Here is a 26,880-nt window from a genome sequence, read left to right as displayed (position 1 = left end):
ATTGAGAGCACGTGACCTGATACCGGTCACGTGATCATGTGATTTGTATATAAGGTAGTGAAAATAAACACACTGCTCTCTCAGCCATGGTCTAAGAAGCAAAGGCACATCTGCTCTCTGAGTCTCTTTATTGTCCTCCGTCATGTTTCCGGCTAGCTCTGGGTTGTTGTTTGTTTGACGCTATACGCTAGCTTTGTTTAACCCCCTGGTCACCCCTGTGTTTATAATTACTTTATTGACATAAAAAAGCTTATATTATGATGAGATTTGGTGAAAATGTGTAGAAATACTATACTATAGCAATTATCCATAATTGCAAAAGCTTATCTCAAGCTAAAATGTATGTCAATATATATGACATTTTCTGACAGCAAATGCACGAGTACTCAGACGAAAAACAGTTTAAGTCCAAATTCTATGTTGAGCCCTCCACGAAAATGACCCCTTACCCATTTATATATTATGGATAATTGTTTAATTGTTTTTCCGTCTTTAGTAGGCTACTTTTATTCTTTTGGTTTTGTAAGTTGGATTTCCCAGCTCAGTTGCTAGTGCAACAGATCTGTATAGGGGAGAACGGGGTAAGATGACCCAGCGGGTAAGTTGAAACACCCCCTTTATCTAGAAAACTAGGAAACTGTGTTGCCATGTGACCTTAAATCTATAAGCATCCATAATTTACACCTGGCTGTGAAGTTGGGAAGCACAGGCATGGGGAAAGTAGAAAACATTATTTTACACAAAAACTGTTTTTTTTGTCGGTCAAAATGCTTTTCCACACACATCAGAATGATTAGGGTTTCTCTCCAGTGTGAATTCTCTGGTGGCGTTTAAGGTTTGACATATGAGAGAAGTGTTGTCCACACTGATCACATCCATATGGTTTCTCTCCTGTGTGAATTCTCTGGTGGCTTTTAAGGCTTGCCATTTGAGAGAAGTGTTGTCCACACTGATCACATCCATAGGGTTTCTCTCCAGTGTGAACCTTCTGATGGCTTTTAAGTTTGTCCTTTCGAGCAAATTGTTTTCCACACTGATCACATCCATAGGGTTTCTTCCCAGTGTGAATTCGCTGGTGTATTTTAAGGCTTGCCATTTGAGAGAAGTGGTGTCCACACTGATCGTTTCTCTCCAGTCTGAACTTTCTGGTGTGTTTTAAGGTGTGCCATTTGAGAGAAGTGTTGTCCACACTGATCACATCCATAGGGTTTCTCTCCAGTGTGAATTCTCTGGTGGCTTTTAAGGCTTGCCATTTGAGAGAAGTGGTGTCCACACTGATCACATCCATAGGGTTTCTCTCCAGTGTGAATTCGCTGGTAGCCGATAGCCGATAGGCTTCTTTTGTTTAAAGCGGGAAATTTGGTATAGTCTTTTTTATTGGCCTAAAATATTGTCTATATAGGCTACATACTGTACATACATGAATCCACTTGCTGACCGGCTGTTAGTATTGGGCAATCTTTTTTATAGGGGTTTCTTGTGACCCTACCATCAACATCCTATGGCAGGCAAAAATGTCAAATTTTCCCTTTGCTTTAAGTAGCATGTGACATGTCAAACTAGGGGTTTTCACCAATCAGGCACAAAACCTCACAATTGCTGTATATACATCCAAAGCTGACCACCCAGAGGATTTTGACCTTGGGAAAGCTTAGAGTGTACACGTTCCTCAATAATAGACCAACCCTCTGAAAGCTGCTAGCTCTCTAGGTCCTTGCCCTCCATGCAAGTGCCTTCCTCACTTTAAGATCTTGCTGTTGAATTGACCCATGCTTGCAGGTACTTGAAGTCCTTGACTTCCTTCAAAGCAGTGCCTTCTGTTGTTGTCAGAAGTGGATGTTCCAAAGGGATGTTATAGTTGATAACTTTTCTTGGCATTCAGCCGAAGGCCAACTATGGCACACTCTGCCTCCACTCTGGTCAGGAGCTCCTGAGCTTGTTCCACGTGGTCAGAGAGCAGGTTGATGTCGTCTGCGTAGTCAGGTCTGTCTGACAGTGGGGTGTCTCTCTCATGCTCTCGTCCACTGATAGCCTTCCTTAGTGCGTAGTCCAGGACTATGACTAAGAGGAAGTACCCCAGCCAAGATGTCAAACTCCTCGCTGTTGCCATATGGGGTCAAAACCTTGGCCCTTGTTGCTGTGTACATGGTCTCTATTGCCCAGAGTAAGGTGGGAGGGACACAACAGAGAATGCCTTTGACCTGCACCTGAGAAAAGCTGCTCTAGCACCCATAATGGATAAACGTGCACACATCGCCATGCCAGATAATCCTTCTTTCACAGAGTATGGATGGTCTCTCAGTGATGGCAATGCAGTCCCCCTTGCATACCGAGCCAACCTGACCTATGTCAATGAACAAGGCAATATCCTGCAGCTGTATCAAAGGCTGCCAGAAAAACTGTTCCTGTGCAAAGAAGGTAATTTCATGCTACTTAGGATGCCGTTGCCAAGAACTAGAGACACGATGCAGCGGGATCAGTGACAACAGTGACCGTGAATAGCATCATACCATAGTATCATTGGCTTTAGAATCAGGCAAGACAGCACCATAGAGGTAAACATGGACCTTTTGTAGGCAACCCCAACACTGCTTCACTCAGTTTGTCACTAAGTAGTCTATATTTTGTTCTGTTACAAGCATAACACTGTGTGTGTGTGTGTGTGTGTGTGTGTGTGTGTGTGTGTGTGTGTGTGTGTGTGTGTGTGTGTGTGTGTGTGTGTGTGTGTGTGGGGTGTGTGCCATCTTAAAGTTACATTGTGGGCATTTTCTGATTTTTCTTTTCAATCATCCCCACAACTCTAGATAGAATCAGAGGGAAGATGACAATACCATACATTATGACTGCAGACATATTGTCAATATAGAAATGAAAGCTCAAACTGACCAAATGTGCTCAAATTGCTTAAAAAGCAGACTTTTTGCCATAACGGTCAACTCATTTTTGTGTGGCGTCCATCTTGGAAATATGCAAATTAGGGGTCCAGACACACCCAATCATAAAGGTAAGTATTCCATTGAGTTTCTCATGCTCATAAATTATGAAATTTCTATTCCATCTGGTTCAAAAGTTATTGCCAAAGCTACTGTACTTTCTGATAGGGGCCAATATTGAGGCGGCCATATTGGATTTCCAGCAGCAAGTAGACTGGTTTGTCAATATAGGTTGTGTTCCTACTGGTTCATAGATATTATTTCTGGTGGCCAACCTTTTATAGCAGGGCAAATGAAGAAATCTAAAAAAGGGGGTTACCCAAGGTGGGTATTTTGCATTTTTACATGATATATCATGTACAAATGTGGAATACGAGGCACGGTGGCACAGTTGGTAGTGCTGTCGCCTCACCGCTAGAAGGTCCTGGGTTCGATTCCCGCTCGGGACGCTGTGGGTGCTGGCGGCGTTTCCTCCTCCGCGTCATCAGTGCCCATACCCGAGGCTGGGTTGGCGAAAGGGCCTTTCTGTGTGGAGTTTGCATGTTCTCCCCGTGTCCCCTAGGGTAGGTATAGGCTACCCTCACAAAAAACATGCAGTGATCCTGGTCTCTAAACTGCCTCCCCCTGGCCAGCCGGGGCGCCTGAAGCGAGGGGAAAGGAACTGGTTGGAATAACGTGTTCCTTCCACGCGCTACGTCCAACCACGGAAACTCCCCCCTGTCAGGTGTAAAGGAGCAACTTGGACACTCAGGCATGAAGGAAGCATGAGTTCAAGTCCGTTGCTCTCCCCATGCCCCCCCCATGTATGGGGACTAGGTTGGCGGAGGGTGTGTAGAGCCCAGGATCACATTAGATAATTGACAAAGGGGTGAAAAATGGGTTACAAAATCGTGGGATAAAAAATATTTAAAAAAAAAAAGAAATACCCACCCATATATGCCTCATATGGAATGTAATCAGCTCCATTTGATTCCTTGCCCCCAAAAATGTAGCTTTAACCACTGCAATCTTGATTTTAGGTCATCTAGGAGGCGAGATATTGAGAAATTCGGGTCGGGTCCTCAGGATTAATCAAGGAAACCACTTCTGTCCAGTTGCTCTTGCTGTTCTCAGTTCAGGTTGTTTATTTTATAATCACAGGGGCCAGGCTTTGATACAGAGTGTAGTGTCACAGTGTGCATTCTTGTTGGCTGTTGTAGGTCCTAATAATACTTACACAAGGCTGTAAAGTCAAGAATTCGAAGTATCTGTTGTGTCGCGCTGGAAGGCAATGTTGCCATGTCTGGCTATTACAAGCGACTTGGGCTTGTTTTCATATAAGTAACTTGCAGGGGAGATGTGGTTGACTTGACCAATGGTTCATGTGAAGGGCCCTCAGATTAATATGTTGTTAAAAGGATTGGTGTTGTTGAAACGTTTTCATAAATATTCAAGGCAATTTATGTGACTTATTTTCGTGGACCTGGCCGCTTGTTTCTTTAAACCTGGCAGAAAAATTGTTTCTGCTGTTAAACTATGATTTAATTGGATGATGAGATGAGCTGATTGTGACAATAGGGTCAATATAATTGGAGGAAATAAATAAATGATTAAAACAAATCAGAAAAAAACAGGTCTGATATGGTATGGATGCGTGGATTATAGGCATATACATGGATAAATGGTGGCAGTATAAGTGCATAATAATGATGCTTATCCGACATCTCAGAAATATGGGAAGTGTTAACTTCTAACATTCACAACATTTGTTACATTACAGACACCAATTTGTCATTTTGTAAACAAAAGGCCAGAGCCATGGGCTGTCCTTTTATAAGGAGGGGGAGGGACTAGGACAAGTGGGTGGTCTTAAAGGAGGAGGCGGAGGGACTGGATCAGGTGGGTGGTGCTAAGGTTAAACTCACGCATACCTAATTAACTGGTGGGTGTGTCCACATAAAACCATAATTTTAACAAATACTGTACACTTTTTTTGAAAAAATTATACCTCCTTATAACAATAACACCTGATGATCATGTTTAAGGGTGGAAAAAAATCACGGCACTCCATCTTTAATGTCCTTGTATGAATGAGTCCCTCTCATCTCCATCTTGTTATTCAAGCAGAACCATTAGATAGATTGGACAATCAGGTCCCTATATGAACCTAATTTGCACATGATTGCTCCAAATCTTTCAGCTTTGGTGAAGGAACAGGTGTTTGTGATATTGTGTTAAATAGCACAATAGCATTGAGAATAAAATTAATATTGAGACTTGAGATACTTGAGATTTCTGCCTGCAGCTAAATGTAAGTGGAAAGTGGTTATGCTCTGCAAAGGCAATGCAGCATAACAAAAGGATGACAATAATAAACATGGTAAGGTCAGATGTAATGAATGTAATGAAGCAGAAATACAGAATCTAGATAGAAATATGTAGTGGGAAATCGGCACAATGGCAGCACATTTGGTCTAACCGTGAATGAGAAATAGTACAAAAACAGTATGTTAAGTTTACTTGCAATTAATCAACACATCAACTTGTGGGTTATTATATTACCCTTCTTAAAAAACAATTGCTTAACAAATGCCATAATGCTCATCATGCTACACTTGGTTTGTGGATTTGCTGATGTTTCTCACCCGCTCTAATGAAGCTATATAAAACACTAAACATATTTATATTTCAAATATATGTGCGTTCATGATGTGAATTAATACATCTCTTTCCACACTGACAAGAAGGGAACAAATTCAGTGTGTACAACCTGGAAATTCAAACATTATTTGAATTACAAAATGATTTTCCACATACATCAGTATCATTAGGGTTTCTCCCCAGTGTGAATTATCTGGTGGATTTTAAGACTCTTCATGTGAGAGAAGCATTGTCCACACTGGTCACATCCATAGGGTTTATCTCCAGTGTGAATTCGCTAGTGGCTTTTAAGGCTGTCGATTCGAGAGAAGTGTTGCCCACACTGATCACATCCATAGGGTTTCTCTCCAGTGTGAATTCTCTGGTGTTTTTTAAGGTGTGCCATTTGAGAGAAGTGTTGTCCGCACTGATCACATCCATATGGTTTCTCTCCAGTGTGAATTCTCTGGTGGCTTTTAAGGATGTCCATTCGAGAGAAGTGTTGTCCACACACATCACATCCATAGGGTTTCTCCCCAGTGTGAATTCGCTGGTGTATTTTAAGGTTTGCCATTTGAGAGAAGTGTTGTCCACACTGATCACATCCATAGGGTTTCTCTCCAGTGTGAATTATCAGGTGGCTTTTAAGGTTTTGCCATTTGAGAGAAGTGTTGTCCACACTGATCACATCCATAGGGTTTCTCTCCAGTGTGAATTCGCTGGTGGCTTTTAAGTTTGGACATTGTAGGGAAGCTTTTACCACACTGATCACAGCAGTGGCATTTTTGTTTAGTCAAGCTTTGTTGTTCATTCACCTCTGGTAGAACAGGGAAGCCAAACTGATGATGCAACACTGAATTTGAAACAAAGACAAGGGACATATTGTTTAGAGTTACTTCATTGACTTGCAACTAATTTGACGTTAATGTACATAAATGACAATTTTACCAACCATTTATCATTTGATTTTACAGTTCCACTCGCTATCTCTCCTGGCACTCCCGCATGGCACACATTATATGTAGCCTATACAACAGACTGTTATTGTCTCCCGTTTGTTAGGTGTTCTAGGGTTAGCGTTCTATCGTTAAGAAGGCTAAACCGTTATGAACACATTACATGTATATGAGCATGTTGATTCTAGATGTAATGGATGGTGATTATTTTTGATTAATTCATTCATTGTTTGTGCATTTTAGAAAGAGACATAGAACATTTTGTCTTAGTCTATGCTAATATTATGACATATTACGACATGCTGTATATCCATAAAGATAAGTAACTTACATAGGTCTTGGTGATCATCCTGTTGAGCAAAATTGTTCCTGGGGTTGAGAGAGTTCATCTTCGCCTGAAGTCTGGAGTCCACAGTCAGATCAGATCTGATCTGAAATGAATGATACCCTGGAGGAGTTGTGGAGAACTGACACCTACACACTCTTCTTATACTAGAGAGCCTGAGGTGGATTGGCCAAAGTGGATATGTGGACAATAGAATCCCCTCCACCAATCACAACCTAAAAGGACCCCTGCACTGTTATATGTATACATTATACTAAAATGTTATCTATACCATACAATGTACTTTATATATTTGCCTAAATGCATTGTGAAATGATCACAGTCAGAGTTAGTATGTTATTATTTAAAATATAACAAAATGCCAGGGTGAACAGTAGCCTATTGGATCATGTATCTATCATCAGCTTGACTTAAAATATATATAATTTATATATAAACACCTTCGTACTCTTATTTGTATCTTCTTTGTGTGTTGGGATATCAAATTAACTATCTAAATTCTCCAATTATTTTTTTGAAAACATTGTTTTCACCTGCATTTTTACTACAAACGATGTTCAAGGCCTAACAACAATGTACTCTATTTCCAAATCCTCAAAGTCTCAAAGCCACGTTGTGCTCTATTGTTTTTATTTGATGTCTTAACTTTATTTACAGTGGAATCTGCATATGTGTAGAAACATGTGTCCATGTGTCATTATTCTTATAATAATCATATTATGATTACATGGTTAATTATTAACAACAGAGACACAATAACAGCAACAGCTTTTTTTCTCCAAATGCTAAATAATGAACCAACCCACATTCTTTCCCCTGGTTAAAATGCAAATAGGCAAATGATGATGGCTGGTGCTTAATTCACTATACAATATAATCGCTGCATTCAAATGCAGCGATTAAAATGTTAATGGTCACTGGTTGTCTGGCATTGGACAGATCACCTGTTAATGATCACATTATGGATGAACTGAGACCATTTTACTTTATTTAATGAATCTAAACTATATCCAGTACAAGAACAGACACTGTCAGAGTCAAAGCATATTCTATAGAAAACCTTATGATTATCCTAATTATTTATATAAAATATCTGCAAGGCAGTTCGATGTGCTTTGCACAAATCAGGAAACACAAACATAACATCATAATGATGAACTAAAACAAGTAAAAAGTACAAATACAGTTCAGAAGCGAAAGAAAGAGGAAACCCTCATTCAAGGCAGGGGGAAACAAAACATATTTTATTGTGATAAAAAAACAACAGGGGGGCAGCATATCTGCTGTTTTCTGTAAGTTTGTTCTAGATATGTGGTGCATACAAACTAAATGCTGCTGCTTTATAATAAACTTTTAAAACCTTAAAGGAGTATTTTGCTTAACATCTACCAGACACTCTCCATTGGGACTCGTACTGGATCATTTTATTTAAAAAAGTACATGTTTAAATTCCCACATTTTTAATATATTGGTACTTATCCAGTACATGTTTAAATTCCCACATTTTTAATATATTGGTACTTATCCATTTAGCTTAAACGTCTTACTGTATCATGTGATGTTTACATGTTTGACCTTACATTAGTCAATCAAACAAAATGAGCATGGAGATGTATGACACTGACTCAATTAGAAAATACAAGATGTTAACAAGATGTATTCGCCTTTTGTTTTGTCACAACTTTAAAGCCAGCTAAAGGCCAGTTTGACAGTGTTTCATGTAAATATTCTAGGCATGGTACAATTATGATCTATGCTGTCTCGAACCCCATCAACATAACAGTAGTAAGACCTTGTATTCACTGCTCAGTTTCCTTCGTATCGATTGTTTCCTCCTTTAAATACGTGTTTTTGCCTTCAAGTTTTGCTTTAGTTATAATAGAGTGTAGAGACAGGAAACTGAGACAGAGATCAGGAAGGTATGTGAAAGAAAATTGTAGAAAAAAGGTGGTATGGAGGTAGGTTGAAAAGTGGTCCTTTAAAAGCTAGTGTTGCAGTGTGGCAAAAGTTCTAACTATTCTTCATGTCCTGTGATTTACTTTTGCATTACATTTAAAACCAAACTCTATTAATGTCCTTGTATGAATGAGTCCCTCTCATCTCCCTCTTGTTATTCAAGCAGAACCATTAGATATATTGGGCAATCAGGTCCCTATAGACACCTAATGTGCACATGATTGCTCCAAATCAATTCAGCTTTGGTGAAGGAACAGATGTTTGTGATATTGTGTTAATAAAATAGTATGTGGTTGTTCATAAGAACATTAGTTAGTCTTGCAAAACTGTTGTGCTCCTACATTACAATATTACCTTCCAAATGGTTATTGAAATTAACACACTGTAATCTTATAAACTCAAGCTAAAAACACCTCTCAACTTTGAATGTTTGTCTTTATTTGTGACTGCACAACCATTATTTACATTATTTACAACAGGGACAAAGGAATAAACAAATGTGTCACTATAGTGTAATTGTTAATTATGTAGCCTACTAAGAAAAGTAACACACCATGGCAAAAATTGTGGACAAAATACATATAATCTAAATGTAACCTACAGCAAATCTACAGGTCAAATTATGGAGAAACAATATAATTGAGAATACAATTAATATTGAAACTTGAGACACCTGAGATTTCTGCCTGCAGCTAAATGTAAGTGGTTATGCTCCGCAAAGACAATGCAGCATAAGAAAATGATGACAATAATAAACATGGTAAGGTCAGATGTAATGAATGTAATGAAGCAGAATCTAGATAGAAAGATGTAGGAAATCAGCACAATGGCAGAACACAGTACATTTGGTCTAAGAGGCTACAAGACAAAAGTAGGCTATACTGTTCTTTCCTGTACTTTCTCTGAAAATAATTGACTCAGTGAATGATAAATAGTACATAAACAGTGTGTTAAGTTTACTTGCAATTAATCAACAAATCAACTTGTGGGTTATTATATTACCCTTCTTAATAGACAATTGCTTAAAAAATACCATAATGCTCATCATGCAACACTTGGTTAGTGTTTCTCAGCCGCTCTAATGAAGCATATGTAACGCCAAACTGATTTATATTTCATATATATGTGCGTTCATGGCGTGAATTAACTGACCAGAAGGGAACAGATTAAATTCAGTGTGTACAACCTGGAAATTCTAACATTATTGAATTACAAAATGCTTTTCCACACACATCAGAATTATTAGGGTTTCTCTCCAGTGTGAATTCTCTGGTGGCGTTTAAGGTTTGACATATGAGAGAAGTGTTGTCCACACTGATCACATCCATAGGGTTTCTCTCCTGTGTGAATTCTCTGGTGGCTTTTAAGTCTTGCCATTTGAGAGAAGTGTTGTCCACACTGATCACATCCATATGGTTTCTCTCATGTGTGAATTCTCTGGTGGCTTTTAAGGCTTGCCATTTGAGAGAAGTGTTGTCCACACTGATCACATGCATAGGGTTTCTCTCCAGTGTGAACCTTCTGATGGCTTTTAAGTTTGTCCTTTCGAGCAAATTGTTTTCCACACTGATCACATCCATAGGCTTTCTCTCCAGTGTGAACCTTCTGATGGCTTTTAAGTTTGTCCTTTCGAGCAAATTGTTTTCCACACTGATCACATCCATAGGCTTTCTCTCCAGTGTGAATTCTCTGGTGGCTTTTAAGGATGTCCATTCGAGAGAAGTGTTGTCCACACACATCACATCCATAGGGTTTCTCACCAGTGTGAATTCGCTGGTGTATTTTAAGTTTTTCCATTTGAGAGAAGTGTTGTCCACACTGATCACATCCATAGGGTTTCTCTCCAGTGTGAACTTTCTGGTGTGTTTTAAGGTTTGCCATTTGAGAGAAGTGTTGTCCGCACTGATCACATCCATATGGTTTCTCTCCAGTGTGAATTCTCTGGTGTGTTTTAAGGCTTGACATATGAGAGAAGTGTTGTCCACACACATCACATCCATATTGTTTCTCTCCAGTGTGAATTCTCTGGTGTGTTTTAAGGATGTCCATTCGAGAGAAGTGTTGTCCACACACATCACATCCATAGGGTTTCTCCCCAGTGTGAATTCTCTGGTGTGTTTTAAGGCTTGACATATGAGAGAAGTGTTGTCCACACACATCACATCCATAGGGTTTCTCTCCAGTGTGCATTTTCTGGTGGCTTTTAAGTTTGGTCATTGTAGGGAAGCGTTTACCACACTGATCACAGCAGTGGCATTTTTGTTTAGTCAAGCTTTGTTGTTCATTCACCTCTGGTAGAACAGGCGAGCCAAACTGATGATGCAACACTGAATTGGAAACAGACATTATTTAGAGTTACTTCATTGATTTGCAACTCATTTGACGTTAATGTACATAAATGACAATTTTACCATTTGATTTTACAGTTTCACTCGCTATCTCTCCTGGCACTCCCTCATGGCACAAATGATATGTAGCCTATACAACAGACTGTTATTGTCTCCCGTTTGTTAGGTGTTCTAGGGTTAGCGTTCTATAGTTAAGAAGGCTAAACCGTTATGAACACATTTTGTCTTAGTCTATGCTAATATTATGACATATTACGACATGCTGTATATCCATAAAGTAACTTACAGAGGTCTTGGTAATCATCCTGTTGAGCAGAATTGTTCCTGGGGTTGAGAGAGTTCATCTTCACCTGAAGTCTGGAGTCCACAGTCAGATCTGAAATGAATGATACCCTGGAGGAGTTGTGGAGAACTGACAACTACACACTCTTCTTATACTAGAGAGCCTGAGGTGGATTGGTCAAAGTGGAGAACAATAGAATCCCCTCCACACAACCTAACAGGGGGTGGGGGGCATTAGACCCCTGCACTGTTATATGTATACATTATACTAAAATGTTATCTATACCATACAATGTACTTTATATATTTGCCTAAATGCATTGTGAAATGATCACAGTCAGAGTTAGTATGTTATTATTTAAAATACAACACAAAATGCCAGGGTGAACAGTAGCCTATTGGATCATGTATGTATCATCAGCTTGACTTAAGATATATATAATTTATATATAAACACCTTCTGTACTCTTATTTGTATCTTCTTTGTGTGTTGGGATATCAAATTAACTATCTAAATTATCCAATTATTTTTTTGAAAACATTGTTTTCACCTGCAAGGCCTAACAACAAAGTACTCTATTTCCAAATCCTCAAAGTCTCATAGCCACATTGTGCTCTATTGTTTTTATTTGATTTCTTAACTGTATTTACAGTGGAATCTGCATATGTGTAGAAACATGTGTCCATGTAGTGTAATTATGTATTATCAGGATATTTCATTATTCTTATAATAATCATATTATGATTACATGGTTAATTATTAACAACAGAGACACAATAACAGCAACAGCTTTTTTTCTCCAATGCAAATAGGCAAATGATGGCTGGTGCTTAATTCACTATACAATATAATCGCTGCATTCAAATGCAGCGATTCAAATGTTAATGGTCACTGGTTGTCTGGCATTGGACAGATCACCTGTTAATGATCACATTATGGATGAACTGAGACCATTTCACTTTATTTAATGAATCTAAACTATACCCAGACAATCTTTGTCCTTCCACATGTTGTTTCTTGTGTGATTTCAGTGTGTTTAAAGTTGACTGACCTTCACTGGTCTCCTGCCACTCATCACTGTCTTCAGTGTCAGATACAGAACAGTGTGAAGAGAGGAGCTGGTCGTCACTAGTTGGTTGTGATGTTCCACAGTCCTCTACATCAGCTTGTGTTTTCATGTGTTCAGTTGAGGTGCCGGCTACAGGCTCTGTCTCTCTGTTTTCATCATCATGATCATCTTCACTTTTCACTGCTTGTAATGTCAACGTTGACCCATCAGCCTCCATTGGTCTTTGAAGTAGCTCCTCTTGTTCCTCTTTAATCTGTGGTGGTTGTGGTTCCTCCTGGACCAGACTGGAGCTCCTCTCCTGTTGTTCAGTGACAACTTCCTCTTTACACACAGGGAGGTGCGGGACGGCTAGAAAAAAGACACAAAGAGAGAAAAACATTTAATGTTTGAACTTTTCATTTTTGGAGGAACATCATCACAGATAGTTTTCAGGGCTTGACATTTGAGCCACATTTGGACAAGAACATTTACTCACTTGTCCAAGTAAAGATTAGTCATTCTTGTACTTGTCTTGCATATTTTGTTTGTATTGAATATAATGTTGCATTTGAATAGTTACAATTAAGTAACAAGTGTTCAACAGAAGTTTATGATATATAATCCACCACTCCTGAATGAAGTGCCTGGTGCTGGGAGTCTGAGGTATTCTATTTATAGTGACTCATAGGAATAGACTGTGACAACCGGGTATAGTCTGGTGACCACCGGAGAGACGGGTGCCAGCCGGAATGTAGACGGCACCTGGGTGAGCAGTACGGGTTAGCGCCCCAGCCTGTGTCCTCCGTGAGGAGGAAGCCCAACAAACCTTGGTGAGGCCTTTAGGAGGGCCATTATAATCCATCACTCCTGAATGAAGTGCCTGGTGCTGGGAGTCTGGTGCAACGCACAGGTCCTGGGCCTGGTGAGAGCAGGAGTGGACCTGGCGAGACGTAGGAGGGGCCCGGACAGGAGTCAACCCACAGAGCCTAGTCCTTCCACGCGCCAGAATTTGGATCTCCCAGTCCCGGCAGAGTAGTTCCGGAGCAACGGATTGTATGGCCTTTCTCATTCCCTGATGGACTGATCGAGGGTAGCTACTGGGACATAAGTCGGGATTTGATCAACCCCGGCTGGGTCGCCTGAGTGAGGGGTATGATGATGGTAGACCCGAAACCCTGTTGACCTCAGGATACATCACTGAGGATACGTCCCAGGTGCATCCATGCGATGTATTTTTAGTTATATGACAAAATAACACTACACAAAAAAAAAAAAGATAACTGAAAAACATAATTGGCACAAACTAAAACAGGTTGTTGGAAGTTTCAACAAACATGTCATACATATCATAGTGTGTAGCGGTGACTCCAGGTCTCAATCTTTAGTTGATGCATGATTTGTGTAGCCTGACGCCCTGAGATGCTGAAATTAATATTATGCCAGTTGTGTTGAACAGTGGAATGTCATGAAGCAAGAGTTCAACCAATGCAACCCCCCCATGCGTCGCCACGCTAAAATCGATATGCACACAGAAATGGATATAAATGCGTTGGCTCCCCATATACTACAAACACGCACGCACCACTGACAGCATGTGTAGGGTGGCTGTCTTTTACTTTTGATGAAATCATGTTCTACCTACTGATACGTGTCATTACAAATGAGTGAGCATGTCTGTCAAGATGAGAGAAAATCAACATCATTTTTCGACCGCAGTCGAGATCGTGGATTTCACAATATCACGCTAGACTTTCCGGTCCTTCATTGCCATCCCCAGTTCCTGCTTACTGATGCCTGTGTCCCTAGCGAACGACAGTTTTATATCTCTGGTCTGCTTTGAGGCAGGACTCCAGAGAAGAAGGGAAGATATAACCTCATTGTCAGCTCTGTAGCAGTGGCCGGCAAACTGTGTTCTTCTGGATCGGACTAGTGAAGAAACACGGGGAAGGTTGCCGTATATTAGATTAGTCGATGGGTGGCTCTTCCAAGACAGATTTTGCGCTCTCATTAGAAGGCGGGTGTAAGTGCCATCCAACCGTTTCTCTAGTTTCTTTGAACGTGTCCATGTGTTACATACTCGAGGATTGTATATTTATATGTATTATATATGATACCGTGACTATATTTCTATATATTGTATATTATACAAGGGGTATTTATATATATATATATATATTATGTTATACGGTGATTATATTGATACATATAGATATTATAGTATACAGTGATGTTGCATAGTATGGAGTGCTGATTGCAGTTCTCAGTCACAGGTCTGGCTGGTGCTCGGAGGCGGAGACCTACCTTCCACCTGCCCACCTCATCAACGGGAGCCTATCATCATCAGAAGGCCAGCCAGAGGAAGACTACTTAAGAGCAGCTGTGATGCCAGCTCGTTGGCAGTGTGACTCAGTCTGTGATGTTGAGAGCACGCTGTCCAGGGAGCTGTGAAACTACACATTGTATAAACATACACCAGGGTCTCCAGTGTGGAGCACCCCGAGTGTTTATCCGTCTGACCTGTCTCGCTGTGGTAACGTTACAAGGAATTATACTTTTGTTGTTCTAAGTGGAAAGGTATGATTTGGAGTGTGGCAGCTTGGTTTTTGTAACAGTTCGTATTTGGTTAGCATTAGAAAGAGTAGAGAGTCTATATAGTTTGATAATTTGTAACCCTTCTTTTTCTTTTGTTGGTTAGGATTAGCTAGAGGGTTCTGTTTGCGTTAGGATAGGTATAGTCTGTTTTGTTGGTTTCTTTGGTTTGCCCCACACAGCCTTTTGGTTTCATTATATAAATTAAATAGTACTTAAGTTCAACCTTGTAACTCGACTTAGTTCGAGAGGGCTCAGCCCCAAACTTTAAGTTGGTTGGAAACCCAGAAAATACCGTTATTAGTCGCTTACAGGTTGTCTAGACAGGGGGTTATCGATATATATATGTGCCCGTATTATATATATATCCTAGCTATACTATTGTACACATTGTATATTATACCACCTGTCTATTGCATAAAAAACCTTATTGAAATGGTGTAAATAAAAACAAATTCACTTGCCAGCCTTGTTGCGTCCTTTAAGTACCCCTAGATATATGAAGGAAACGTAACACCATGTCTCGGAGCCATAGAGTAGAATCGGCTCAACGGTCGTCCTAAATATTTTTACTTAACATCTTACTAAGCTGGGATGACCAGATCTTATGCATGTCATTGCAGGCTGACCAGGCCATACCCTTCCTAGTTTGAAAGATATATATGAACCCAAATACTTGTAGTCATCAACCTGTTTCAGAGGAGTGTTGTTAAGTGTTTGTATAATGTGGTTATTGTTGGATTTGCATACATTTACGTATTCAGTTTTCGTCTCGTTGAGATAAAGACCAACACAGTTGGAGGCCTGCTCAAGAGACTGAAGGAGAGCCTGAGCTCTTGATTGACTGATTGACTCCAATGATTGACTGATAAGCGCGATGTCATCAGCGAAGTCAGTGTCATTATTCTCATTTATCTTAGCTCACCAACAACCCTGTGCACCAGCTTTTCTCTTGAAGTTTAAACAAACTATTTTTAATCTTTCTTTCCCCTTTTCCTTCTTGTTTAAATTTTCCTTGCAATGTGGTTTTGATTTAAGCGGAGCTACAGTTGTGTGTCTGATAGATTGGGATCTATGCACCCTTGCTTTATTCGCATGCCTTTACCGAATAAGCAACGGCACGCGCAATCCCAATTTTTATCAGCCAAACAACGCATGTGGATAATTCTCTTCGGCTCATGCCCCAGGGGAATTATTTCACGATGCGCCCGTTTGCTGTGTTTATTGTTATGTGAAAAACCTGACGGCTATGAATTCATTGTGACTTGGATTTGATAAAATAAATATCGCATATGCTCGCACAATCTAAATACAGGTTTGGAACTCATCGTGGGCGGCTGTGGTTCAGGAGGTAGAGCAGGTCATCCAATGATCCCTGGGTCGGCGGTTCGAATCCCGGCTCCTCCTGTCCACATGTTGAAGTGTCCTTGGGCAAGACACTGAACCCTGCATTGCCTCCAATGAGTTGGTTGGTGTGAGCTCGCCACCATTGGTGTCTGAATGTGGGAAGTGAGGACCCTGGCGTCGACTGTTCGCCGCTTCACCTCCCAATGTATGAATGAATTGTAAAGTGCTTTGACCACTTGGAAAAGTACTATGAAAATGCAATTCATTATAAAAATGCAATTCATTATTTGATTTATCGTGTGTATTTGGTTTCATATACAAGAGGGGTTTTTCAAAGCATTTATTCACTATGTTAAAGAAGTCGCGTCAGAAAACTTGACGTTTTATCTTATCGAGGAGCTAGTATTGTATACCATTGATTTGATCAATTTTGAAGTAATGATATACAAAATTAGGACCTAATTTCCCGTAAGGAACTTGACTACCTTGACTACATTTGTATGAATGCAATAATATCAAACAATTACAATTTCTCAAAAAATACCATTTATATTAGGACTCCCACCCGTGGGTCCTGGGACCCACTGCAGACCTAACAACATCACTGTGGTACATTCTGTTTCCTAGACGGGCTCTCTACCCATTCAGCTATGGCTGTCCCTCTCTAAGGAAGGACAATATCAGTCACTAGAACCAGGGATGGGTGTTTTCTGTGTATCTACGATGGTTAAAATGGAGTTTGAAGTTACAATGGGCTTGTCTGATAAAAATGAATATAAAATATCTTATACTGAATTGAGCAAATTCAAAACTGTCCAAAGTGTTCACAAAAAGCCTGAATAGACGATAACATTACCCACAATTATTTTGAAAGTGAAATATCCCTTTATGTAAGTAACAAAACAGCACATACCTATACGGTACAACTTTACTAAAGGTTGCATCTTCGCATCAAACAGTCCACGTCTCTGGTCCACCTCTGGCTGTTCCTCTGACACTGTTGAATGTCTTTTGGAGGCCATCTCTCTAGATACTGTAGACCTCTCCCTGTGGTGCTCTGTGGAAATCACCAGTAGAAACAACTTGTACTTATCATTCAAAAAGGGTTTACTGAACAACCAGGAATAATCTGGTGACCACCGGAGAGACGGGTGATAGCCGGAATGTGGACGGCACCCGGGAGCAGTATGGGTTGGCGCCCCAGCCTGTGTCTTCCGTGAGGAGGAAGCCCAACAACCCCACGGTGAGGCCTTTAGGAGGGCCATTCAAGCTGCAAGCGGAGCCTACAGCACCACCGTTGCCCAGGTGGAGCCTGCAGCACCACCGTTGCCCATGTGGACTCTGCAGTACCACCGTTGCCCAGGTGGAGCCTGCAGCACCACCGTTGCCCAGGTGGAGCCTACAGAACCACCGTTGCCCAGGTGGAGCCTACAGAACCACCGTTGCCCAGGTGGAGCCTGCAGCACCACCGTTGCCCAGGTGGAGCCTGCAGTACCACCGTTGCCCAGGTGGAGCCTGCAGTACCACCGTTGCCCATGTGGACTATGCAGCACCACCGTTGCCCAGGTGGAGCCTGCAGCACCACCATTGCCCAGGTGGAGCCTGCGGCACCACGTTTGCCCAGGTGGAGCCTACAGAACCACCGTTGCCCAGGTGGAGCCTACAGAACCATTGTGGCTCAAGAATCCACCACTGTGTCTGGTGCTGATTGATGATTAGAACCTTCCTGGACAGATCACTTAACCCTTTGAGTGGTCCAGTGGTGCACGTACCATGTCTCGTGCTTTAAATGGTCTCACGCACACACAAGTTATTTCTTCTTTCTTTTTTCCTCACCATTTATGCCAAAAATCTTACATGATCTATACATGATTATGGGTTCAAACTTATACTTTAAGTATAAAACTATACTTTTGTAGCAGCACGAGCGGAAACAACATGCTGTGTGTCTGTCTGTCTGTCTTTTGGGGGACCATGAGTTACCAAATTATATATTTATCGTTACAGTTGCTGAATGACCTTTTAGTCTTGTTAGAATAACACTAATATAATTACATTACATACATTTGTTTTACCTGAGAGAGTCTTGCACCACATATTCCTACGTAGTAATGTCAAAGTTGACTCACCAGTCTCATCTTCCTGTTCATCTTTAATCTGTGGAGGTTGTGGTTCCTCCTGGACCAGACTGGATCTCCTCTCCTGTTGTTCCTCTTTAATCTGTGGAGGGTGTGGTTCCTCCTGGACCAGACTGGAACTCCTCTCCTGTTGTTCTTCTTTAATCTGTGGAGGGTGTGGTTCCTCCTGGACCAGACTGGATCTCCTCTCTTCATATTCAGATGAAACCTCTTTACACACAGACAGAAGGAGGAGAGCGAAGGTAGCATCAGCAGAGCAACTCAAAGTGCTTTTGTCAACTCAAAGATGACATTTATTCTCCTATTTGTTTTGTCAGGATAACCATCGTTTTAAAAATGTCTCGAGTCTCTTCACAATGCCTCACAGAGCAAGGCGTTGTGAGTAGAGCCCGACATCGGTCTCACCGATGTAGCCGCCATTTGTGGCACCGATGCCGACATTATTTCACCGATGTGTTTTTCATTAATGTAAACTACACTTGTCTTTTAGAATGTAATACGCGCTCTTTCGGTTTGATATTAATTCATTTCTTACAGCTGCAGAGAATGGATTTAAAAAGGCACTCTGCACGCCGTGCCTCCGACTCTGGAGCCTAGGCTGCAGCAGAAAACCCTGCCCTGCGAGTGACTGTCATAAAGGCAAGTCCAGCTGTCATTCCGGACCCCTCGCCCTTAGAACTTTTACGTGAAACTACACATATTGTCCGGAGCGTGGAGCACATTTATGTCTCCTTGCTCACTGGGAGCGGAGGCATCCGATGTATGGCTGTGTATACAGGAATATATGTAATTTATGTATGATCACAGACATTCTAGGGCTAGTATAACTATAGCCATGGTTCACATGACGCTCGTACTTCACGAGCGTCATGGCTTAACTTCCGCCTGTTTTACACGATCGCTACATTTACAGAGCAAACGTGTACATAAACATTCAGATTTCAAATATAAAGTACTCACATGTGCCACGGGTGTTAGAAATGTACTGGTACAGCGATTAGCATTGCTGCATCCCGCGTTGTGTAATAAAAGGTATTTTTATCCAAGCTGGGTTTTTTTGCCATTGGCTTTCAACTACGCGCCCCTATCGGTCGGGAGGAGTGTGGCACTGGGTGTGTTCGATATAGGCACGCTGACCGCTCTGCCAATACAGATAAATAGGCGAGTGTGTTCCCGGTGTGCAACTGTGAATGGAACACGTGGAAGGAACACGTTATTCCAACCAGTTCCTTACCCCTCCATCAGGCGCCCCGGCTGGCCAGGGGGAGGCAGTTTAGAGACCAGGATTACTGCATGTTTTTGTGAGGGTACCTACCCTAGGAGACACAGGGAGAACATGCAAGGGAGAACATGCAAACTCCACACAGAAAGGCCCTTTCGCAAACCCCGCCTCGGGTATGGGCACTGATGACGCGGAGGGGGAAACACGCCGCCAGCACCCACAGCGCCCCTAGCGGGAATCGAACCCAGGACCTTCTAGCTGTGAGGCGACAGCACTACCAACTGTGCCACCGTGCCCCTAATACCAGCAAATTTCTAACACCTGTGGCACATGTGGTGAGGACTTTGTTTGAAATCTGAATGTTTATGTACACGTTTTCCATGTAAATGTAGCGATTGCGTAAAACTGGCTTCAGTTGTGTCATGACATGTGTTGGCGCCATTTTTGTTTTATTTATTTGTTCACTTCTTTCATAATGTTTATTTTCATATATATCAAATATTGTTTTGGAAAAGATAGTTATAATTTGGATTAATAGAAGCCTCCACCTCTAATTAGAAACTTAGTATGTCATGTCTATTTAGTGAGCCCCTTTGCACTTCCTTTATAATTTCTCCCCTTCAAAGTAAAAGCTCCTCTGCAGTGAGTCTGGAAAAGTGAATTGTAACTTGTATTTTATTTTGAAAGGCTCAGTGGGAGAGGAAGTGGGGTAGCCTGTTTAAGGTCTCTTGACATGCCTTGTGAGAACAATGGAAAATGTTTGGTGAGGCTGGCATACAGTTTTTGACCTTATTTCATACCTACTTACTAGCATACGAATTATTATTATTATTTTGGAGCTATTCATTTGACCTTTTCAGTTTGATTATTCAAGTGGACTTTTGTGTAACATAATAGGCCTACATATTTTTTCGTTGAATTACAATTCCTCTTTGCACCTTTTTTCTGTTGGATATGGAGTATGAACAACATGTTTCAGGGCTAGTATAACTACTGGTAAATGTAGTTCAGTTCAGCTAGCTTAATGCTACTTGTAGCTAAGCTGGTGTTGTTCAGAGTCTACTAACCTGCAGTGTGTAGATCGATGTCCATAACAAAATCAATGTCCAACCGTTTGTTTTGTGTCTCCAGCAGAGTTTCTAGTGTCTCCATCTCTCTCTGGAAGAGGTTGACCATGAACTCTCCCACCGCGCTGAGGCGCTCCAACACAAACACTCTGACGCTAAGCTCCACACTACAAACATCAGCAGCGCCACGCTGCTGTTTGTCCACAACAAACAATATCTCCTCTCCCACCGACGCTAGCTGTTCATTTATCTTCAGCCGTACAGACTCCATTTGACGCTTTTCACCTTTGGGAGACATTTCCACCAAGCTTTCCGTTCCTACTGTAATATAGAATGTGTAATAAAGGCACAAACATCAACAATTCCCGAGAGGCACGACAACAACATTACCGTGGATAACTAGCGTGGCCACGTGATGCAAACAAGTACTTCCGACCGGGTCAAAGTTTTCACGCATGCACAATAAAGAATCCAGGCACTGTTGCCTTAATGCATTTCGCCCCCTGGTGGTGGAGGTGTGTAACTGTCACAGATAGATAGATAGATACAGTAGATAGATAGATAGATAGATAGATAGATAGATAGATAGATAGATAGATAGATAGATAGATAGATAGATAGATAGATAGATAGATTGATTGATTGTTGGAGCCAAAATGCTTTTTGTTTATTTTGTTTTATTTATTTAAATGAACTAATGACCAAATGATGTGTCCTTCTTATATAATGACGTCATGGCAATCAGTCAGTCAGAATGGTGGGTGGTTGTCATGGAAACCCTTATTACCGGTCACTGTGATGGCACTCAGGTGTGACAGGGGAAGACGACACAGTTTTCGACCGTGCGTGGTCGATGGTTCAGTTTGTTGTTTATTTGAAAGTTTACACAGTTTATTTAAGTTTGAATACTACTGCTGCAAATGTGGATTTAAATGGATTGACATATCCGGCGTGAGCGAGGACCCTCGCCTCGGCTCGGAGGCACCGCGAGGACACGCGTACGGACCAGCAGCCAGCCGGCCCGCCCGCCTCGCAGCGCTCGGACCAGCAGCCAGCCAGCCCGGCGGCACCGCGACGGTTTGGACCAGCACTGCAGCGCAGCCACTGCCCGCCAGAACATCCCGGTGAGCGGACAGCCGCGCTGCCAGCCCTCCTCGCAGCGCTTGGAGCAGCACAACTCCCCGGTGCTTGATCGTGGCATTGGGGCGCCTAGCCCAGTTTGAATTGGGCCGGTCCTCTGTGCACAGAAAGGTAACGTAGCGCGCTACCAGCTGGTTAACCTATATGGCCATATAAAAAAAACGTGTGCACACAAAAGGTACTTTGAGAAAGAGAGAAGAACAAAACAAAAGCGATTGGTGAAATCCAATGCATTGGTGGTTTTATGGTTTTCAACTCCTTTTTTTATAAGGTCTTAAGGTTTTAATGTGATGGTTGTTACTGTGATGAATAACTGTGGGTTTTTACTGTGAAATAACAAGGTACTGTTTTTATATTTTGACACTGTTGGTTTAATTGCAATAATGGATTCAGATAATGGTGTTCTGGGTCCAACTGAGCCAAACGTGGCACAAGAGCCCCCAGTGGCTGAAGCGCACGTTACGTGCTCAAATGGTGATGCAATGGTTGAACCATCAGAGGGTGAAAAACAGTCCACAGAGGCTGAAACACAGTCCAATGTGACCACCACAGGTCAAGGTGCTCACAGTGAAATTGAATCACAGGTTGAACCACAGGTTGAATCACAGGTTACCACAAAACGCAAGGTGAAATTAACACCAAAGGCCTTAGCTGAGAAAATTGACTCACTACAAAAGGAGAGAAAATCTAAATTAAACAAGGCATCCAACTTGCAGAAAACTATTGGAGAATTAATGCAAAGTGGAGGAGGATGCAAACAGGAAGTGCAAAATGTATTCATGAAATATCTCAACCTCTGCAAGGACGCAAGAGAGGCACAAAATGCACTCTTGCCATTAATCCCTCCTGAAGAAAATGAGAAACATGACATATGGTGCAAGGCCAAAATGATCAATGTCCATGACTTTATTGAGGAGGTGAATGACTGGACAAATACACAAACTGTGCAAAGTGATGATGATGTTGAAATCAATCCCAATGACAGCATTTCAAATGTTGAAAGCACAAAATCCACTCATAAAAGTCACACCAGGTCTGGAACAAGCAGGTCCAGCACCTCATCGGCTTGCAAGCAGGCAGAGGCAGAGAGAGCTGCACTTGCCATACATGCTGCAGCATTAAAATAAAAGCATGCCATTGAGGAAGAAATGCTGCAAAGGGAAATGTTACAAAAAAGAGAAATGCTAAGAAAGAAGAAGGAAAGACTGGAACTGGAGGCACAACTGGCAGCTGCTAATGCCAAAAGAGCAGTGCTACAATCCCCCATTCACCAAACCCCTTCACAGGCACCATCTGATGGAATGGACTCATACTTAGGAAATAGGAAAGGGGCAAAGCCAAAATAACCTTCAGTCACATTCAATCCCCATGCCAGAGAATATGAACCAGCTACACAACAACCACTCATACAACAGCAGCAAGCACTCAGTTCACAACCCCCACAGCAGAAAGCACTCATTCAAACACAACCACCACTATCTGTACCTTTGAATGCAGCACAGTACAAGAGCCACACTACTCACCTGAACACTCCAATGACACAGACTGTCTTTTCTCCTCAACCCAATGAAACCTCAACTGTATGCAACTTGCTGCAAAAACAAAATTACATTACGGCAATGCTAATGGAACAGCAAACCTCTCACTTACTGCCACCCAGAGAGATTCCATGTTTTGACGGGGATCCTCTACGATACAGAACCTTTGTCAGGGCCTTTGTACACTGCGTGGAGAGAAACACAAGCAACAAAGGTGATTGTCTGTACTACTTGGAAAGGTACACCAAGGGTCAGCCCAACGAGCTTGTACGCAGCTGTCAACACATGGAGCCAGACAGAGGCTATGACATGGCAAAATACCTCCTTGAGCAACACTTCGGAGATGAGTACAAGATCACGGCAGCATACATGGAGAAGGTACTCAACTGGCCGCTGTTGAAATCTGAAGATCTGAAATCCCTTTAAGCGTATTCACTCTTCCTTCGCAAGTGTTGTAATGCCATGGAGACGGTACAGTATATGAGGGAACTTGACATGCCGGCCAACATGAAAACGGTGATTTCAAAGCTTCCTTACAAGCTAAGAGAGATTTGGAGAGTCTCTGCGTGTGGGATAATGGAAAGACACTATCGCAGATATTGTGACTTTCATTGAGCGCCAGGTTAAAATTGTGTCTGACCCAGTCTTTGGAGACATTCAGAATCCCACACAGATGGAGGAGAAGTCACACAGGGACAAGGTTACCTTTATAAAGCAAAAAGGAATCTGTTTTGGCTGCCTTCATGTTGGACATTTAAGCAAATTTTGTGTTGACCGTTTGATTTGCAAGGTGTGCAACAAAAAACATCCCAGTCTTCTTCATATTGAATTTGATCAAAAGGAGAGAGCAAGCAACACATACACAAAACAGCCAAAGAAACAATCAGTGAGCAATGCACAGGTCTCTTTGCAAACTTGTGGACAAACGGGGGCCGGTGACAGCAATGGCGTTCTGTCAATCTTACCTGTGCAGGTGAAGTCCAGCAAGGGACACAAAATAATTGAAACGTATGCATTCCTTGACCCCGGCAGTACCGACACCTTTTGTTCAGAGGCCCTGATGAAAAGGTTGAATCTAAATGGACGGAAAGCCAAAATCGGCTTACTAACCATGGGCCCAAAGGCAATTGTCTCCAGCTATATGCTGACTGGCCTGGAAATCTCAAGCCTCACTGGAGAACAGTTCTATGACCTGCCCAAGGTTTACACTCAAATGCCTGTAACCACCAGTAACATCATTAAAGAAGAGGAGCTGGCTAAGTGGCCATATTTGAATGGGGTTGTTCTTCCACGCATTCAAGCCAATGTTGAGCTTTTGATAGGTACCAATGCCTCTAAACTGCTTGAACCGTGGGAAGTTGTGAACAGTCGTGGCAATGGGCCATATGCCATTCAGACCCTATTGGGGTGGGTCATTAATGGTCCCCTTTCCGGCTACAGTGAGCAGAGCTAGAGTGTTACTGTTAACAGGACCTCCATAACACATCTGGAGGAGTTGTTGCACAATCAGTACAACCATGATTTTAATGAGAAGTCATTAGAAGACAAAGAAGAAATGTCAAGGGATGATATGAAGTTCATGGAAATTATGGCTGATTCCTGCAAGCTTCAAGATGGACATTACACCTTGGATCTCCCCTTTAAGAAGAAAGACATCTCTCTACCCAACAATCAGTGTGTTGCTAGGCAACGCATACTTGGATTGAAGAGGAGGTTTGGGAGAGATGAAAAGTTCCACAGAGAGTACACCAACTTTCTGGATGATGTAATCAGCAAAGGATATGCTGAACTTGTACCTGAACATGAAGTGGAACGTTCAGATGGAAAAGTGTGGTACATTCCACACCATGGAGTGTATCATCCCAAGAAAAGAACTCTGCGTGTGGTATTTGACTGTGGAGCAGAGTACAGAGGAAAATCTCTCAACAAGGAGCTTCTACAAGGCCCATACCTCACCAGCACTCTGTTAGGAGTCCTCACACGATTCCGGCAAGAGCCTGTAATGTGTTCCAATGACTCTCAATGACCACACACGTGTACAAGTAGTAGTAGTAGTTTACTGTACGCTTTAGGCAGGTAACAAGTAGTAACAACAACAGCAGTAGCATGTACCGGTAGATATATATATCACGACAGGTCCTGTACGATCTGCTTTACGGCAGTGTCGTAGCGTTCCCTTAAAGGTGCAGCAGCATACATATATTCCATATGACATCTCCCCTTTTCAACTTGTTTTCTCTTGTAAACAAAACAAAATTATAAATGCAGTTAGGACTTCTCACTTTTCAACTGAACAAACAAAAACAGCATAGCATCAACAATGAACAAAATATCACGTTTCACATTTCTCTTTTCTTTTCTCTTGTTTTTCCTTTTTTTTCACAATCAGCAAAACATTGCATGAACAGAACAATAACCTGTAGCTTTAATGACTGATGTTAAAGCAATGTTCCATCAAGTCAATGTGGCACAGAAGGATAGAGATTTTCTTCGGTTCTTGTGGTGGCCTGGCGGCGACGTATCCCAAGAACTAGTAGATTATAGAATGACTGTGCATCTGTTCGGGGCAGTGTCTTCTCCTAGCTGTGCTTGCTATGCACTCAGAAAGACAGCAGAAGACAACCACAACAGTTTCCCTGCTGATGTAATTGACACGGTCAAAAGAAACTTCTACATGGACGACTGTCTTAAGAGCTTGCCATCAGAGGAGGAGGCGGTTCAAATGGTCAAGGATTTGACAGATGTGTGTCAAAAAGGAGGCTTCCATTTGACAAAATGGATTAGCAACGATCGTGGAGTGCTGCTATCCATTCCAGAGGAAGAATGATCCAAGAATCTGAATTAATTGGATTTAGACCGAGACCAGCTGCCAGTCAAGAGAGCCCTTGGACTTCAGTGGTGTGTCGAGACAGACACTTTCAAGTTCAAGTTGGCACTCAAAGAACAGCCTCATACTCGACGTGGGATATTATCCATGGTCCGCTCTATCTACGACCCGTTGGGTTTTCTTGCCCCACTCACTCTTCCAGCCAAGCTCATACTGCAAGATATGTGTAGGAGGAACTATGGATGGGACGATGAGATTCACCCAATTCTCCAACAGCAGTGGACAAAGTGGTTGGGAGAACTGGAAAGAGTGAGGGCATTTAAAGTTGAAAGGTGCCTCAAACCGGCAGATTTTGGAGAGTCCACCCGTGGGCAGTTACATCACTTCGCTGATGCCAGTGAAAGTGGATATGGCAATGTGACCTATCTGAAGATATGGAACAACAGCAACAGGTCTCATGTCTCTTTCATGCTTGGCAAAGCCAGAGTGGCCCCACTAAAACATGTCACCATTCCACGATTAG

At 41.9% G+C, this 26,880-nt stretch overlaps 1 protein-coding gene across 1 annotated transcript; it reads right to left on the bottom strand.

Moving 5' to 3' along the window:
- Window positions 1-1,852: 1,852 nt before the first annotated feature.
- Window positions 1,853-22,053, bottom strand: LOC306919241 (uncharacterized protein; the record flags this gene model as incomplete). Its single annotated transcript, XM_079532060.1, has 7 exons — window positions 1,853-2,061; window positions 6,313-6,405; window positions 11,445-11,534; window positions 12,493-12,858; window positions 17,339-17,482; window positions 18,555-18,645; window positions 21,859-22,053. The coding sequence occupies 7 exons, from the start codon at window positions 22,051-22,053 to the stop codon at window positions 1,853-1,855; spliced, it is 1,188 nt and encodes a 395-aa protein (XP_079388186.1).
- Between the last annotated feature and the right edge of the window lie 4,827 nt (window positions 22,054-26,880).

This window comes from Electrona antarctica, assembly GCF_951216825.1.
Source record: "Electrona antarctica genome assembly, contig: scaffold_25, whole genome shotgun sequence".
Classification (NCBI taxonomy): domain Eukaryota; kingdom Metazoa; phylum Chordata; class Actinopteri; order Myctophiformes; family Myctophidae; genus Electrona; species Electrona antarctica.
This window is presented reverse-complemented; position numbering and strand designations above follow the sequence as displayed.